Raw genomic sequence first — 14,868 nt, forward strand, 5'->3', positions numbered from 1 at the left:
CAAGCCAGCCTTTAATTGAGCCAAAAAGAAAAAAAAAGTAGTGATTCAACCAAATTAGTGTTTTAAAGTTTGGATTTCCACATAGCTGAGGTATTGAAACTGGGAACTGAAGGCTGCAGGACCCAACTGCGTGCCGCCACCGTGAAGCCTGCTGAAGCATTTCAAGCAACACAGGCTGTAGCTCCTGTTCACTGCTGCAACAGGACCCAGCTGCACAGGCCACAAACAGGAGTTCTCCAGACTCACAGGAAAAAAAAAAAAAAGACTAGTGTTTTGCAAGACAGCCTCAGGGAGCACTAATTCTTTTTTAATTCATGACATCTGGATAGCTCCTTTCCATCTCAAACCCCCTTTCTTTCTCCTGTTTTGGTTTGCAAGCAGATAGGGGAGGGCAACAGCTCTCTGCCCCTGCCAGAGCCAAACATGCAGTACTGGTATCAGCTACTGACACTGGTGGCTATTTACCTAATTTAATGCTTTTAAGAGAAAAAAGAAAGTGAAAGTATCAAATAAGACTTTTCTGGCACTAAGCATAGCATTTCAGCCATCAGGATGCTCAGGACAGCCAGCAGCAACAGCCGCTGTGGTGCTGCTGAGCAGGACACAGCGCTGAGCCCTTGCCAATGGCTTTGTTTGACTCCCCCAGTTCTGCATCCAGACTTGCCCTCAAGGACTAAGGTGACAGCCAGGCACTCAGCACAAGTCCCACCGACACTGCAGGATTATCTTTTTGGCCAGCATTTCCCTGCCTCCAAAGCAAGCAAGGATGGTGTTTGTTTTCACTAACTCATTTCCAAACAATCCAACAGGCTTGGAAGCCAGCATGGGGCAGGCAGAGGACCCATGCTGCAGCATGCATGCTGTGCAGGGCATCAGGCAGCTTGTGCTGATCACAATGTGCAGCAGCTTTGGCACCATGACCTGCTCCCAACATATCACTGAACAGCACCAGCCACACAGGGCTGTGCTGGGGACAGTCCCATGGCAGGAGAGACTCTTCCACAAGCTGGTCCATCTCCCACCCCATCTTTCTCCTCTTCCCAAGCCACAGCTTGCTACTGAGACCCACACCCTACCTAGCAGGGGGAGTCCCAACTCTTGGGAAACAGGCAGTGTTAGCACAAACAGACGACAACCCTACTGTTTAAGAGCCTCAACTTACTTTAAGCACTTATGGATGAGATTTTAACTCAAAAAAAAAAAAAGCAGGAACAGTGAGGAAAGGGGGATAGAGCGGGGAGCACAAGCAACTTCTCAACTCAGCAGTTATTCTAGCCGGACAGCATGTCCCCCCATGCACCTTCCAACGGTTGTTCTTTGCACTCAAAACCACTGGAGCCTGAGTATCAGCAGGACCAAAGGGACAGTGTCAAGGCACAGCCCATTACCTCCAGGAATGTGGCTCGAAGCCCATGCATGTCCTTCTGCAGCGTAAACAAGGCACACCTCTTCCCGACTGCAGCTGGCTCACCGACATCTGGAAAAGAACAGGACACTGGAGTTGGAAAGGCTTTATCCTTAAAGATTATCCAAGACTACAGTACTGATAGCTGAAGAAACCATCTGAAGGACAAAACACACTATGTCTTGTGAAGCCTCAAACCTCCCAAACACCATCTGACCACTGTCCATGCAGACCTGCTACAACTCTAGTTTGGGATGAAGGTTTTCACCCCAAAGTGAAGGATGATGGCATGTCTGGAACAGCATGGGGGGATGGCACGTCAAACAGTGACTATGAGCACACACTGGGCAGCCACCTTTCCCTTATGTGCAGAGGCCTCAGGTCTCTTTAAAAGGTTATTTTGGTTCAGCTTATATTGCTTATATATGTCTGTGCAAGTCAAATTTCATGCAGTAGACATTGAGGTGCACGGCCGTGGATTGATGCTAAACCTGCTTTACTTCAGCTTGGACCTCCTCGGCCTTTCTACAGGGGATCAAGTGTATTTTGGGAACATGGCATGTTTCCATGCTTCTGGTGCTGGATTTTATGGGTGGTTTCCACGGTGAACAGGAAATACAGCAGGGTAAGGCTCCAGGGAGGAAAGGGCTGTGGTTATGCTGTGCTTTCTGCTGCTCACTGAAAACAGAAGCAAGTCACTTGTATACATGGGTCCTCACGGCTGCAGACAGTCCTGTTTAGGGGAATATGCTCAGCTCCTTCACTCTACGGTGCTGTGGGTGGTTAAAAAAAAAAAAAAAAACTCTCCTTTGAGGGGGCTCTGCAGGGACCCTGCATGGGTGACTGGGCGCTGCATGCAGCGGCTTAGCTGGAGACCAGCCCTAAGCTCTGCAGGGATTCAAAGCCAGTGATGTTGGGAGCATCCTTCCTCCCACTCCCTCCCAGATCCACTCATCCTGCTTCCAGCAACCGCTCCCAGGCTCCTGAAAACCTCCTACAGAGTCCTGGGGCACCTTGAGGTCTCCTCCAACATTAACACATTCCACAACTTTCAACAGAAAAATGTTATTTGATGGCACTCAGTTAGGAAGGACATTTAATTTACTTTGAAAACCTAGTGCTGCTAATAAGGACAAAGATTTTATGAACAGATGGTTCTAGGAATAGGAGGGCACTGGTTTGCCAATTTTAAGGTAGACAAGCCTTTACATGCCTTTTTTGTGCAGAACTATTAAGTGCCCATACAAGGCTGCTCATCCCTGAGAAACACAGCCAAAGGCTACAAAATGGCCAAGTTCAGCTCACTTTGCCCAAGGCACTGCTATTTCATTTCTTCCTCAGCTTTCACCTGTAGTTTTCACCTCATTTTTCACCTGCAGTCTTTTCAGATATTTTGAAGGCAGTGAAAAGACCTCTCACCCTGGGAATACATGAAAACACATCTTATAAGTGGTCTTAACACATACACGCTCTCCCCTCCCTTCCCCCCAACCTCCAATATGTAGAAAATAGGACATTTGACTGTTCAGTTCTGAGCCAACTCTCTAGAACAGAGAGACATTTAAGTCTCTCTGGTTGATGAAAAACTGAACATGAGCCGGCAGTGTGTGCTGGCAGCCCGGAGGGCCAACCGTATCCTGGGCTGTATCCGGAGAGGTGTGGCCAGCAGGTCGAGGGAGGTGATACTGCCCCTCTACTCTGCTCTGGTGAGACCCCACCTGGAGTGCTGCGTCCAGCTGTGGAGCCCTCAATATCAGAAGGATATTGACCACTTGGAGCGAGTCCAGAGGAGGTCACGAAGATGATCAGAGGGCTGGAGCGCCTCTCCTATGACGAAAGGCTGCGAGAACTGAGCTTGTTCAGCCTGGAGAAGAGGAGGCTCTGAGAAGACCTCCTTGCAGCTTTCCAGTATCTGAAGGGGCTACAAGGGTGCTGCGAGAGGACTTTTTACAAGAGCCTGTAGTGATAGGACAAGGGGTAATGGGTATAAATTGAAATCAAGGAGGTTTAGATTAGATGTCAGGAAGAAATTCTTCACAGAGAGGGTGGTGAGGCACTGGAACAGGTTGCCCAGAGATGTTGTGGATGCCCCATCCTTGGATGTCTTCAAGGCCAGGCTGGATGTGGCTTTGAGCAACCTGGTCTAGTGCAAGGTGTCCCTGCCCATGGCAGGGGGGTTGGAACTAGATGATCTTTAAGGTCCCTTCCAACCTTAACCATTCTGTGATTCTATGATTCTCCAGCACAGGCCACTTACAATCTTGACAGTTCTAGAACCACGTGCTAGATACCTACTAACTTATGGGGTTTTTTTAACTGATTCTGATCTTGAGTCAGACAGAAGCTGGGTATAGGCAAGGGACAACAAATGGTTGTTTATATTCAATCCAGATGTTTTTATTTTAAAAACTCATTTGGAAAAGTTTCATTACATACAAGGAAGAAGGCAAAGGGAAAAGTCCTGTCAGTAGGAAGAACCAGTACATGAATTCCAAGACAACCAACCTGATGCTCTGGAGTCCAAATGTCAGTCCAGGTTCTCACAGCCATTTGGGGGTACCCACCAGCCTGTGACCTCCACACTGATATATAAACCTGCTGTTTCACTTTATTACTTCAATATTAGCAGGACCTTTTCTTGGTCATTTATTCAACCTGGTAATTTGTTATACTTGTCCAAATATGACATGTCCCAGATCCAAATTTAATTGATGTTAACTGCTCTTTACTCAATCTGGACCCTATGGAAGTATGTACCGAATCAGTACTCGCCAGAACACCCTTATACCCGCTCTCCAGAGCGGGCTGGTACTACCCATCACCCCAGTTAACTGGAGGTTCTCGGTGGCCAGGCTGCTGGATTTGCTGTAGATACCCACCCAACTCCAACTGCTGTCACACAATGGCTTGGGCATGACTGTCCATTGCCAAGGGTAGGGCAAGCATCCTGAAGCCTACCAGCCGGCAGAGCTGGAATCAGATAGGTGGTACCCCACACCACCATGGATGAACAGCCACAAACAGAGGGATGGACAAGCCCCACAAGTGCTTCTGACCCAAGGGGACTTGGTGGCATGGGCCGTCTCTGTAAGGCATACTGGACCAGCCAAAGTGAGGCAGGCTGCACCTTTTCACCTGCTGGGATGGCAGCTCATCCCCATCACTGCCTGTGAGACAGCTCAGGTGACCCTGTGAAGTCCTGGGGACATCTGTGGCACAGGCAGACTCTGGACAAACACACCTGAGCCTCTTCCCCATGGGGATGCAGCACTTACCCACTGACTGCTGCACCTGCCCCTGCAAGCAGCATCTCCTTGTGACAACTCAAAGCACAGCCATGTCTCTTCAGAGCACAGTGTTATTCCTCAGTCCCTTCGAAGTGGAGGGAGGTTTGAGCCACTCATTTCCATCTCTGTGCAGAGGCCAAGCATAACAGGCGCCGCTGCCTGTTTTTTGGGCTGCCTGGTCAGCAGGACTTCCTGCCCAGATATGGAGCTTCTCCTCACAGCTCCGCTCCAGCTCCTCAAATATGCTTAAAAGGAGATTTCTTTTAAAAAAAAAAAAGAGACATTGCAATAAACCCAAGCCCTGTAAGATAATGTAAAACAAATGCTCACTGACTCCACCTATGCCCAAGACCATTTGGGAACATTAGTGTTAAATGAGGAGATACTGAAGTTTAAGATAAAGAGTTTAAAGATATTTGTAATGCCTTTTTATAAAGGCCTGCGTCAAACTACTTGGAAGAAAAGCAAATTCTGCTCACCATGACTAGATATACAATGCATTAAGATTTCTGGTTTGGCTTTTTTGTCTTATAGCCTTCTTGCTATTAAAAGAGAAAGCAAGTTAGTACAGAGGAAATTCTTAGGTAGTGAAATGATAGGAAGTTGAGGCCATTCTACCCACAAAAACATCTCTGAACAATCTCAGGAATACGTCAGTAATACCATGGTTCACTATTACACTGGCCAAAGGCAGGGCCATCCTAGACACTGGTAAGTTTGCTCAATGGCTGGAAAATGGAAAGCCTATAATGACAAGTGGCAAGGAAAAACCCAAACATAGCTCAGTCTCGATTTAGTTTGACAACTCCTTTGGAAAAGACCTCAACAAGCACTCCAGCTATCATATGCACAGAAGTGTCTCCTCCCTTCTAGAGTTGCAGCTACACAAGTACTTTGCTCTTAGGTATAACTATATACATGGACACAGGGTCCCATTAGCTGTCATGGCCTTGTAGTTCCCAAACATCCAGCCTAAAGCTGTAGCAATAAACAGCTTTCTGCCAGAAGGGTCATTAGCAGGATGGCTGCAGAGATGAGCAGGCTGATGCACTGTACAGTAAGGAACAGTTTCAGGGGATGCATTTCACAGCTTTGCTTTGTACAGCCACAGAAGTACAGGGTGGTCCCAGCACCCTACTCCTGGGACACTCATTGCATGAGAGATCCAATTTTTTATAGTGTAGCAAGTAGAGATAATTTAATTGTTAATATAAATTTTAAAGCTTACAATGCAGCCAGTTAGGGAAAGGTAGCATCCTTACATCTTCTGCTAATATCTGCTTGTGCAGAGAGGTTGGTTTATCTCAGGTCATTGTAGAATCAGTATATCCCACCAAACATCTAAAACAGATTAACCCACCAATTGCCACAAGAGCCCAGAGCAATATTCTGCTTTCCTTTAAGGACCTTAGTGAGTTTGATACATGAGGTGAATCAAGCACAGCAGCAAAGCATTATCTAATGCAGCTCAGCATGTGCCTGAGGGGCTATTTCACTGCCAGCAGCCTGGTCCCACCACAGCCAGAGGCACCCACTTTTGCTGAAGAATCTGCAGATACCATACAAGGGAAACGCAGTTACGCCTCTGGCACTTGCTTTTTTGGTGATGCTTAATTTTCTTCTGCTATTAGACTGCTCCCTCCACCATCTCTTCAGCTATATACAAGGTACAGGGTCAAGACAGCCTTGATAAATTAGCTCTGACCTCCTGCAGAGGCATGCTACATGTCATGAGACCACAGCAGGCTGGGGACTAGGTTAAGTGACAAACAAGGTGGGAACAGGAAAGTGGAGCCAGCTCCAGCTGCTCAATCAGTCACTGTAAGAAAAGGATGACAGCTGAAGCAGGGAAATCCTTATCTGATCAGGGATGCTTAGACTACACTCCCTTGGAAGACCTTTAGCTCTTTTCTCCTGCATACCTACAGGGACCTTGGTCTAATCGCAAAATGTTTAATGGCCCTGCAGATGGGAAACAAACACCCTGAAAGGCCAAGGTAGCCCCTAGCAGGATGGTTTCACCATTAGCAGCACATACTGTATGCACCACACAAATGCAGGGCAGCTGCAGACAGAAGACGACATCCCTTTGGTCAGCAGCAGCCCTGGCCACCACACCACCCCTGTAGGGTCAGCGAGCTCAGCTGGCAGATTAACCTGGAGATCTATCCTCAGAAGAACTCGGGCCTGAAATGAGGGTCAGAGTTTTGGCAAGTTTGGCTAATACAGCAACTAATCAAAGACTGCTGAAGATCAGTAAAGCTTCCAAGAATATACACCCTCCTGCAAAAGCTAGTTTCATACAGAGTGATGGGACATGAGGCAGAGATTAAGCTTGCTCCAACTCGTGCTCTGTGCCAGAGAGCACAAGTACCATCAGAGCAGGTTCACGAGGGGTAACCCCATGAGCATGATTCCTCCCCAGCACTGCTGCATGAGTCACCTGCTGCTCTCCAGACTCTGAAAGGGCTTTGGGGACCAGCTGCCACAGCTCCAGAAGGGTCTGGTGAAGCAGGGCCCTCCTGCTTCTGCAGAGATTTCTGGATCCTGAAAGCCCATATTGCACAACACCTTATTTGGAGACTAAAAAGGGCGATGGAGACACGTAACTACCTCAAGTATGTTTTCTCCTCCTTTTTAGGAAGGGAAGAGGAAAAGCTGGTTTCCAAAAAGTTACTACAAGTTCACAACAGCACTGCAGAGCCAAGGTCCTCATTTCACCTCTCTTCACCACAGGCAGACCGCTCCCCCAGCACCCCAGCAAGTTCAGCATAGCCCCTTCTGCACAGCCCCTGGAGGACTCTCACGCAGTATCAGCATTTGATACCCTACCCCAATAAATCACAGCCAGGCAGAAGAGCACTTCAGTGAAGCTAAGGGACCACGTGAACACTTTGGGTGGGGCTCCTCCAGCTGCAACAAATTTTGGAGATTAAACAACTCCGACTGAGAAATTCCCTTGAACAAAGAAAAAGGGAAAAGTCATACGATATTCACATGGGTGGGACCAGTTTGCTCAGTACAATTGTTGAGGAGTTTAGGGATATGGATGGATAACAGTTAATTTGCTGTCATTATCTGACTATAATAGAGCTAAGCTTGCATATTAACAGGGAGCTAACTCAAACTTCCTTCAGGATTTCCAAAAACTGGAGGGTGTAGTGTTTTCCTGTCAGAGGTATCTGTATCATAGCAAGGGGAAGGCTCTGGAAAGGTACACCAAAGTTAAAGCTAAAAAGTATTTACATGGGCTGCAGGAGGAAAAATCAGCCAAGCCCAACACCAAGAGATTAACACCTCCAAGGGGCTGTGTTTTAGTTAAAACAAGGAATAAAGCCAGATGCCGTTCATGCAAAAGCCTCTGGTTGCACTTTCCTTCCTATCATGGATCCAGACGGGCACATTTCCTATAACTGTCTTATACACAACCATGTGTTGCACCCAACTGCCCCATCTCAGCATACCTGCCTTGGCCTTAAGCACCTTAATTCATGGTTTGGAGGGGAAACCTGTCTCAGCATTTTCCTAGATACCTTTCCCATCCTGGAAATCCTCTTACATTCCTTGAGGAAAGGGATCACCTGCTTCTCATTAAACCTGCCTCAAACTTTATGGGAAAAGTTATCCCCAAAAGGCATCACTGGAGAGCTGAAAGATTCCAAAAAGCTCTTTGGAGTTGTTTCTCAGGATCCAGTGCACAGCATGGCCTGGGGCAAGTGTTGCTCCAGCATAAGAGGAGCAGCCGCTCATCTGACACTGAGCCCTGGCAGAGATTAAAGGAGTGGGGGACTCAAATGCTGCTATCTGCAAGTCCCAGTGTTGGAACCAATGCTGCCCCACACTTGGGAGAGCACAAAGCCAGTGATGCCATCCCACTTAACTCCTCTTAAGTGCATATTAAGACAACAACCGAGATACTGAACCCAACAGACAGCCCTGGATGATATGAAATACCCATGTCCCAGCTGGAGGATATGGAGTTCAGCCTGAGTCACTTCAGGTTTGTTTTGGCTCATCTTCTTCTGGAACAGATATTCCAGAAGTATCACATGCAAGAGCCTTCTCTGGTTCATTAGGGAAGACGTTTGCTGCTTCTGCTTATCAAGTAGAGCCAAGGTATGACAACAGCCTGACACATGCCAGCTCTGCTCTCAGCCCACGGAAGTGTCATTCACCCTGGACACATGCAACCTGCAAGTTTGCATGCAACGAGGCAGGAGAAATCAAAGCTAGAGCATTTGGACCAACTAAAGCACAAAGAATACTGCTCTAGAGGTGGTTCTGGGGATGTATGTATTTCTTTTCAGTTTGACAGTGTGAGCACTAAGGATGCTGCTACACAAGAGCAGAGGAGCCACAGCAGCAGAACTGCCACTCCTGAAGAACACTGACCTTGTCCCAACAGTTTTACATATTGGGTATTACACTAACCTTTTCTCTCCTACAAATGACCAAACATACTCCTTGACTATAACTGATGTGTCCAGTGAGGTCAACTGTTCAGGTCAACTTTCTGCTCAGTCAGATTCCAGTACCAGCACACAAGACTGTGCAAAACAGCTTGGACCAGTTGAAGGCCAGGCAAGGGGGCTTACCTCCAGAGCAGGAAATTCAGGGCTGTGCTGGACAAACTTTTCTGGATTTTAGAAGAGGCTCCTTAACAGTACCTGCAAGTGGAATGAATTTCTGGAAGGGCAAACAACTACTTTTAGATATTCATTAATCAATATGCACACTTCCTAGTATAATTTTGACTAAGAACAGTAAAGGTTTGTTTTGATTTGTTTTCCTTATTTTCATAGACAGAAAGCATCTATTGTAATCATGACCTGAAAGCAATTTATTTCCCCTGCCAGACTGTGAGCAAGCAGAGTTATCCAAATTATCACACTGACAGGAAAAAAAACCTTTACAAAACTGTCTTCTCTCAAATTCTCTATAGAATTTATTTAGGTAATCAGTGAATGGGTTGGTATCATCTGGAATACTGGAAGCACTTATTGATATTAAACTTCGCAGAGTAAGAAGTTTGTTGCCTTTTAGTTTAGCAACATAAAGACCAGGGAAAGGCACTGATATCTGAGAAAACTATTTCAATGGAGCTGCCAGATCTCAACCTACAGCATGACAGATACAACAGAACCACAGCCTCTGCAAATATCTTGCTCTTCCAAGAGCACATAGTTGGCAGCATTCCTTTCTCCACTAACAATGTGTGAATTAATGATAAGAGAAGGGCAAACTTTGAAAAATACGATGAATAGATTTTTCCATAAGCAAGACAGTGCTTCAGACACTTGGTCTTAATTATAAAAATCAAACCAAGCCATGAGTAGGTGTATGGAATGGGAAGAACCCACCCAAGTTTAATTAAAACAGCAGCCATGCTGAGTTCCAGAGCACTCAGGTAAGCGTCTCGTTGTAACCATCAGATACCTTCAGCGAGCCCGCTCTGTCCTTCGCACCTCCAGCATGAGGAGAAGGTGCCGAACCATCTCCAGGAACAGGGTCCCTTGGTACACTGACATGTTGCACTTCAGCAGCTGCTTCCATCAATTTTCTGTACAACACTGATTTAGTCCTCCTCAGTATCTTCTCAGCACTATTATTTGCTTTTTACAGCTGAGGAGATCAAGATACAAGAAAGCTGAGGATGGGTCCAAGGGCTTTTCACAGCAGAGCAGATGAAGGACAGAGGTATCTCATCCCTTCCTTCACCTCATCCTTCCCCATACAGCTTTACTGTATTGGCTCCAAGTTTTCCACAGGATCTGGCCATCGTCTGGCCCTCTAATCTCAGAAGGCCTGTGGAAGAACACAAAAAAGTGTCTTGGGCATGAAGTATTTAAGAGGAAAGGTTTAGTAAATTAGTAGCCCTCTGGCAGCTACTGAGAAGGTATCACACCAGCCTCTGGGGCTGTAGGTCTGTCTTCCCATTCTAAATGTCCAAATCCAGGACAGGTACTTTGAACCAGGAGAAATACTACTCAGTTACTACAGCCTGATGCTCTGGGTTGGCTGACAGAAGCTGGCTCTTCTGCAGACTCCCTGCTGCAGCTGGCACCTGTGGATGCTCTCTGGTAGGCAGAGCCTTGGCAGCACCTGCAACAGGAACACAGGGGATATTTTCCCTACTGAAGCTTCATCGTCTTATGTACCCTCTCATACAGAGGGAAATAAGGTGAGGTGCTTTTGAGTGACACATTTCCAGGTCTTCAGAAAGAAGAGATGAATGCTAGTTCATTTTGTAGCTGGTGATGCCCTGAACCCTAGCACTGAAGCTCAAGGGCTGTGCCTCCTCAAATACTGGTAGGGCACAGGCATCCAGACACCATGCTTTTGCGTAAATTCACTTTATGTTTCCCTGATAAGATAACAATAAATTTTTCTTCCTATGACAGGTTCTTTCCCTGTGAAGTGCTACCTGGAATAGTGTCCCAAAGATTATGTAAAACCTAATCCTGACAGAATTAGCCCATTGCCCAAGTAGGTAAGGCAATAAAGCCCCAGGCATTTACAAATTCCAGTAGACACAACTGTGCTAGAAATTATTAATGATGTTTGTATACAACCAGCCACCCAGCTGCTTTAGTGCTTCTCTCAACCAAGGCTTTAACACTGCAGGCACAAGCAAACATTACTTTCTTAAAACTGTTTATTTTTGCATGTCTGAAAGATACAACTAACAGCATCCACAGTTAAGCATAGCAGAAAAAACCTTATTTTCTTTATCCCCTACTACTCAGCCACTCTCCTCCCTTTCCCTAGTATTTATTTGCACCATGTGCCTTCCAAGTGAGCCAGCCAGCAGGCACCCCTGTTCACCAGTACCTATTTTAAACCACTGGGATCACCCGTTTCCACAGGACAAGGAAGAGAATGCTTTCTTTTCCCTTTTAGAAGAGCCATTCCCAAACAGGTTTGAGCTACATAACACTTTGTGATGCCTTATCTGTCAAGAACTAAGCCAAAGCTGCTATTCATTTCAGTTCCATCAATGGCTTTCAATGTAGTGTTTGGCTTAGGAAAGCATGGACATGGACACAGGGGAGTGCCAAACCAGCATACCAGCAAGGGGAAGAGCCTCCTGCTGCAGAGGCAGGTAACAGCTCTGGAGCAGTGCTGAGGTTTTCCGGAACTGAAGGGCTGAAGTCAAAGGGTTTGCAGTAGGCACAACAGTAAAGATAGGAGGCATCAGGCTGGTAACCAGCTCAGGAAAGTCTCGCTCTTCCTAAAACTGCAAATAGCTGCCCTGAAACCTTTCCCTTTCTCCAAGCCCCATCTTTAAATTGAGCAATGCCTTCAAGCTAGGACATCTGAATACCTCTTTTCCCGAATGGCTGAAATAAAAATTTTTTAAAAAAAGGAAAAAAAAGCTGAGTCTAAACAAATACTCCAGACACTGCCTCCCTGCAGGACAAGGGATTTTGTAACTTGTAAATTGTGTTTTATGGGACATGATTTAGCCCTGAGTCCAAGTCCCAAAATAAGCTCTTTAACCCATGTGCTGCTTTATGATTTCATATCTATTAATACCTGTTCATAGTTAAGCAGGTTTCCGCATTAAGATCAACATCTGTTTCCCTGTGACAGCTGCATCAACACTTCCCTTTGGCTCCCAAACAATGACCCTGTTCTTGGAGCATGTGTTTGTCCTACAAGTACACACCACCTTCCAAACAGGGGCACATGGGGTGACAGCCACCTCCCCTGAGCCACAAGCCATGTATAACCCATCACTGACACAGGGACCAAATCCCTTGTCTGTCTAGAGGAGGCTTTAGAGGGAAGGTACCAACTTCTCATGATGGAACTGAACTTGTGCTGATGGAGACTAATGGGAAATTGTGAGCACAGAAGTCATCTGCAAGGGATAAGTAAGTTTCAGTGGTTTAATTGTTAAGTTACAAGGTCCAACTTCCATCAGCAGAGATGAAATTGTTTGCACAGCTCCTGACAGTGTTTACACAACTGAGCACTAGCACATTTAAATGACTAACACCACAGCTTTGCAGGCACACTCACTGCAATTACAGCATTTGCTATCTTAATCACCACATGCCCAAATTGCTGGAAAGCAGTTTTGGACAGGATATAGATTTGTCCTGCAGAAGACTACTTAAGGGCTTAACCCCCATTATTTGGGAGCTGGGCATCTCTCCCCACAAAGAGCCATCTCCCAAGCACTGTGGAGGATCACAGGACACTTCCCGTGCTGAAAGGAAAACAGCTCGGGTACTCTGTACACCTTGACCAAGGGATACAGCTTATGAAAAAGCTGAGTCTCCAATGTAGCCCTCAAGTTTTTAAAAAGCTCTAAGTTTTTGTACTTCACAAAAGGCAAGTTCCCAATCATTAACAGTGTTTCCATGTACACCTACAGATAGATGCAGAGGAGTCAAGTGTGCAGATGCACTGCTGACGGAGCCCTTGAGACTGAGTGACCCAGACCTGCATACACTGGGGCTGATTTATCACAGCAGCAGCGGTGCTTTTCTTGTCCTACAGTCTGCTTTGAATGTTTGCAAAAACCCATGCTAAAGAACTGAAGAAAGAAAAAGTTGAAGAACCAAAATTTATATTAACTGAGTAAACTTTACCTTGGCTTTGAACAGTCCTTTTAGCTTAGTGTGTTATTTTCTTCTCCTGACAAAAATGGACTGAGTTTAGTGAGAACAGTACACAAATTCTGCTGCCTGTGCAGTCCAGCTGAACCAGCTCCAGTAATGCACGAAATGCCAGCCATCACGCTTTATCTTTGTTTCGAGTTTTAACTCTCCATTTAGAATTTAATCTAAACAACCCCTTTGCCAAACAGAATGCTGTCCCACTCATGCTGTTTTAATTTCCTCAGAAAGAATCCCATAATACGCTAGGCAAGACATCAACAATAATTAAACCCAACAGTGATTGAAAATCACAATTTCAGGGCCTTGCAAGAAGCCCTAATGAGTTCCAGACTTGCCTTCCCCGACTTGCTCAAACTGGTTGTGCGGCACTGCCAAGCCAAATTAAAATTTGACAGTATTCCATCCCATGCCCAGAAAAAGTGCCCTTCTCGTGATTCAGGAAATTAAACAGCCGTCTACTGCTAAGACACCCATTTGTCTTTGGACATATATTATTAGACAGTGATCCAAAGTCTGGTTTTTTTCCTCTTGTTTTTATTATGTCATTTCATATCCCTTTTGAAGTGCAAACCAACTGGGTCCTTTCCTTTTTTATACTATGCCCAGTTCCAGTTCAGGTGACAAGTGACAGGCAGCTTGTCAGCAGAATCACCCAGACACAGGGCATCACACCTCCCCAGCCCCACGCAGGGGATTTTATGCTCATTGCTGCCTGCCCATAGCCAGCCATAAGAACATCTCACAGCAGAACATCACCCTCCCACTGCAGACAGTTTGTGCTATCCCCTTCACACATTTTAGGGAAATTCAAGTTAAAAACCATCTTGTCCTTCACCCTTCCAGCAAGGGGAGCTAAGTATTCAGCCACATGGCTCAGAAAGGCTCCAAGTGTGCCTCATAAGCCCTCTGATGTACCACTGTGCAGCCTCACTGCTCCATCCCCTGTGGATAATGCTCGAGAAGAGCCTGGGTGATGGGTCTAGTGCAGAGGCAGCTTTGCTGGTGTGTATTTCTACTCCATGGCATAGACTTGCTCAACTCTCCTTGCTGCCCACTTCTAGCCCTGCTTCTCTGCTCCCTTCCCCAAGGGAACCCAAGCCTGGGGCTTCACCCCATTCACCCTCCCCAAGCCCCACAAACGATGCTCAGGGCAGGTCAACTGCAGGCCAAACATCACACCATCCACAGCTGCAGTTGTCCATGAAAAAGGGTCAATTTTCACTCTTGCAGAATCAGTCTCCACTCAGTGCCTGTTAATGGCTTCCCAAGGGCCTCCAGTTGGCACCCAAAGGTGCCCTCACCACAGACACTGTGGCAACCCCATAGACACATCTGAGGGTATCAGCAACAGGGCCCTGCTGGCAGAGGACACGCTGCTCTGAGCTTCTGGGGATGACATGCCAGAGGAGGCCTACCCAGCAGATCCATGCCGAGCCCTGGGCACCTCCCATGTCTGTCAGGACCCATCACCCTACGGTGCTGCACTGAGGGAGCCTGTCCTCAACAGCAAGCACAGACAGGGTCCCTGCCATGTGCAGCCACCCGG

At 46.6% G+C, this 14,868-nt stretch overlaps 1 protein-coding gene across 1 annotated transcript in view; it reads right to left on the reverse strand.

Moving 5' to 3' along the window:
• LMCD1 (LIM and cysteine-rich domains 1) overlaps positions 1–4,614 on the reverse strand; it is a 17,479-nt gene extending 12,865 nt beyond the window's left edge. The window contains exons 1-2 of the mRNA XM_010159196.1: positions 4,594–4,614; positions 1,389–1,477 (exon numbers count right to left, since the gene is read on the reverse strand). Of these exons, the coding sequence (XP_010157498.1) occupies positions 1,389–1,477; positions 4,594–4,614 (110 nt within the window). The remainder of the gene's footprint in view (positions 1–1,388; positions 1,478–4,593) is intronic.
• Between the last annotated feature and the right edge of the window lie 10,254 nt (positions 4,615–14,868).

The sequence above is a fragment of the Eurypyga helias genome, unplaced genomic scaffold (genome assembly GCF_000690775.1).
Source record: "Eurypyga helias isolate BGI_N326 unplaced genomic scaffold, ASM69077v1 scaffold7969, whole genome shotgun sequence".
NCBI classification, from domain to species: Eukaryota; Metazoa; Chordata; class Aves; order Eurypygiformes; family Eurypygidae; genus Eurypyga; species Eurypyga helias.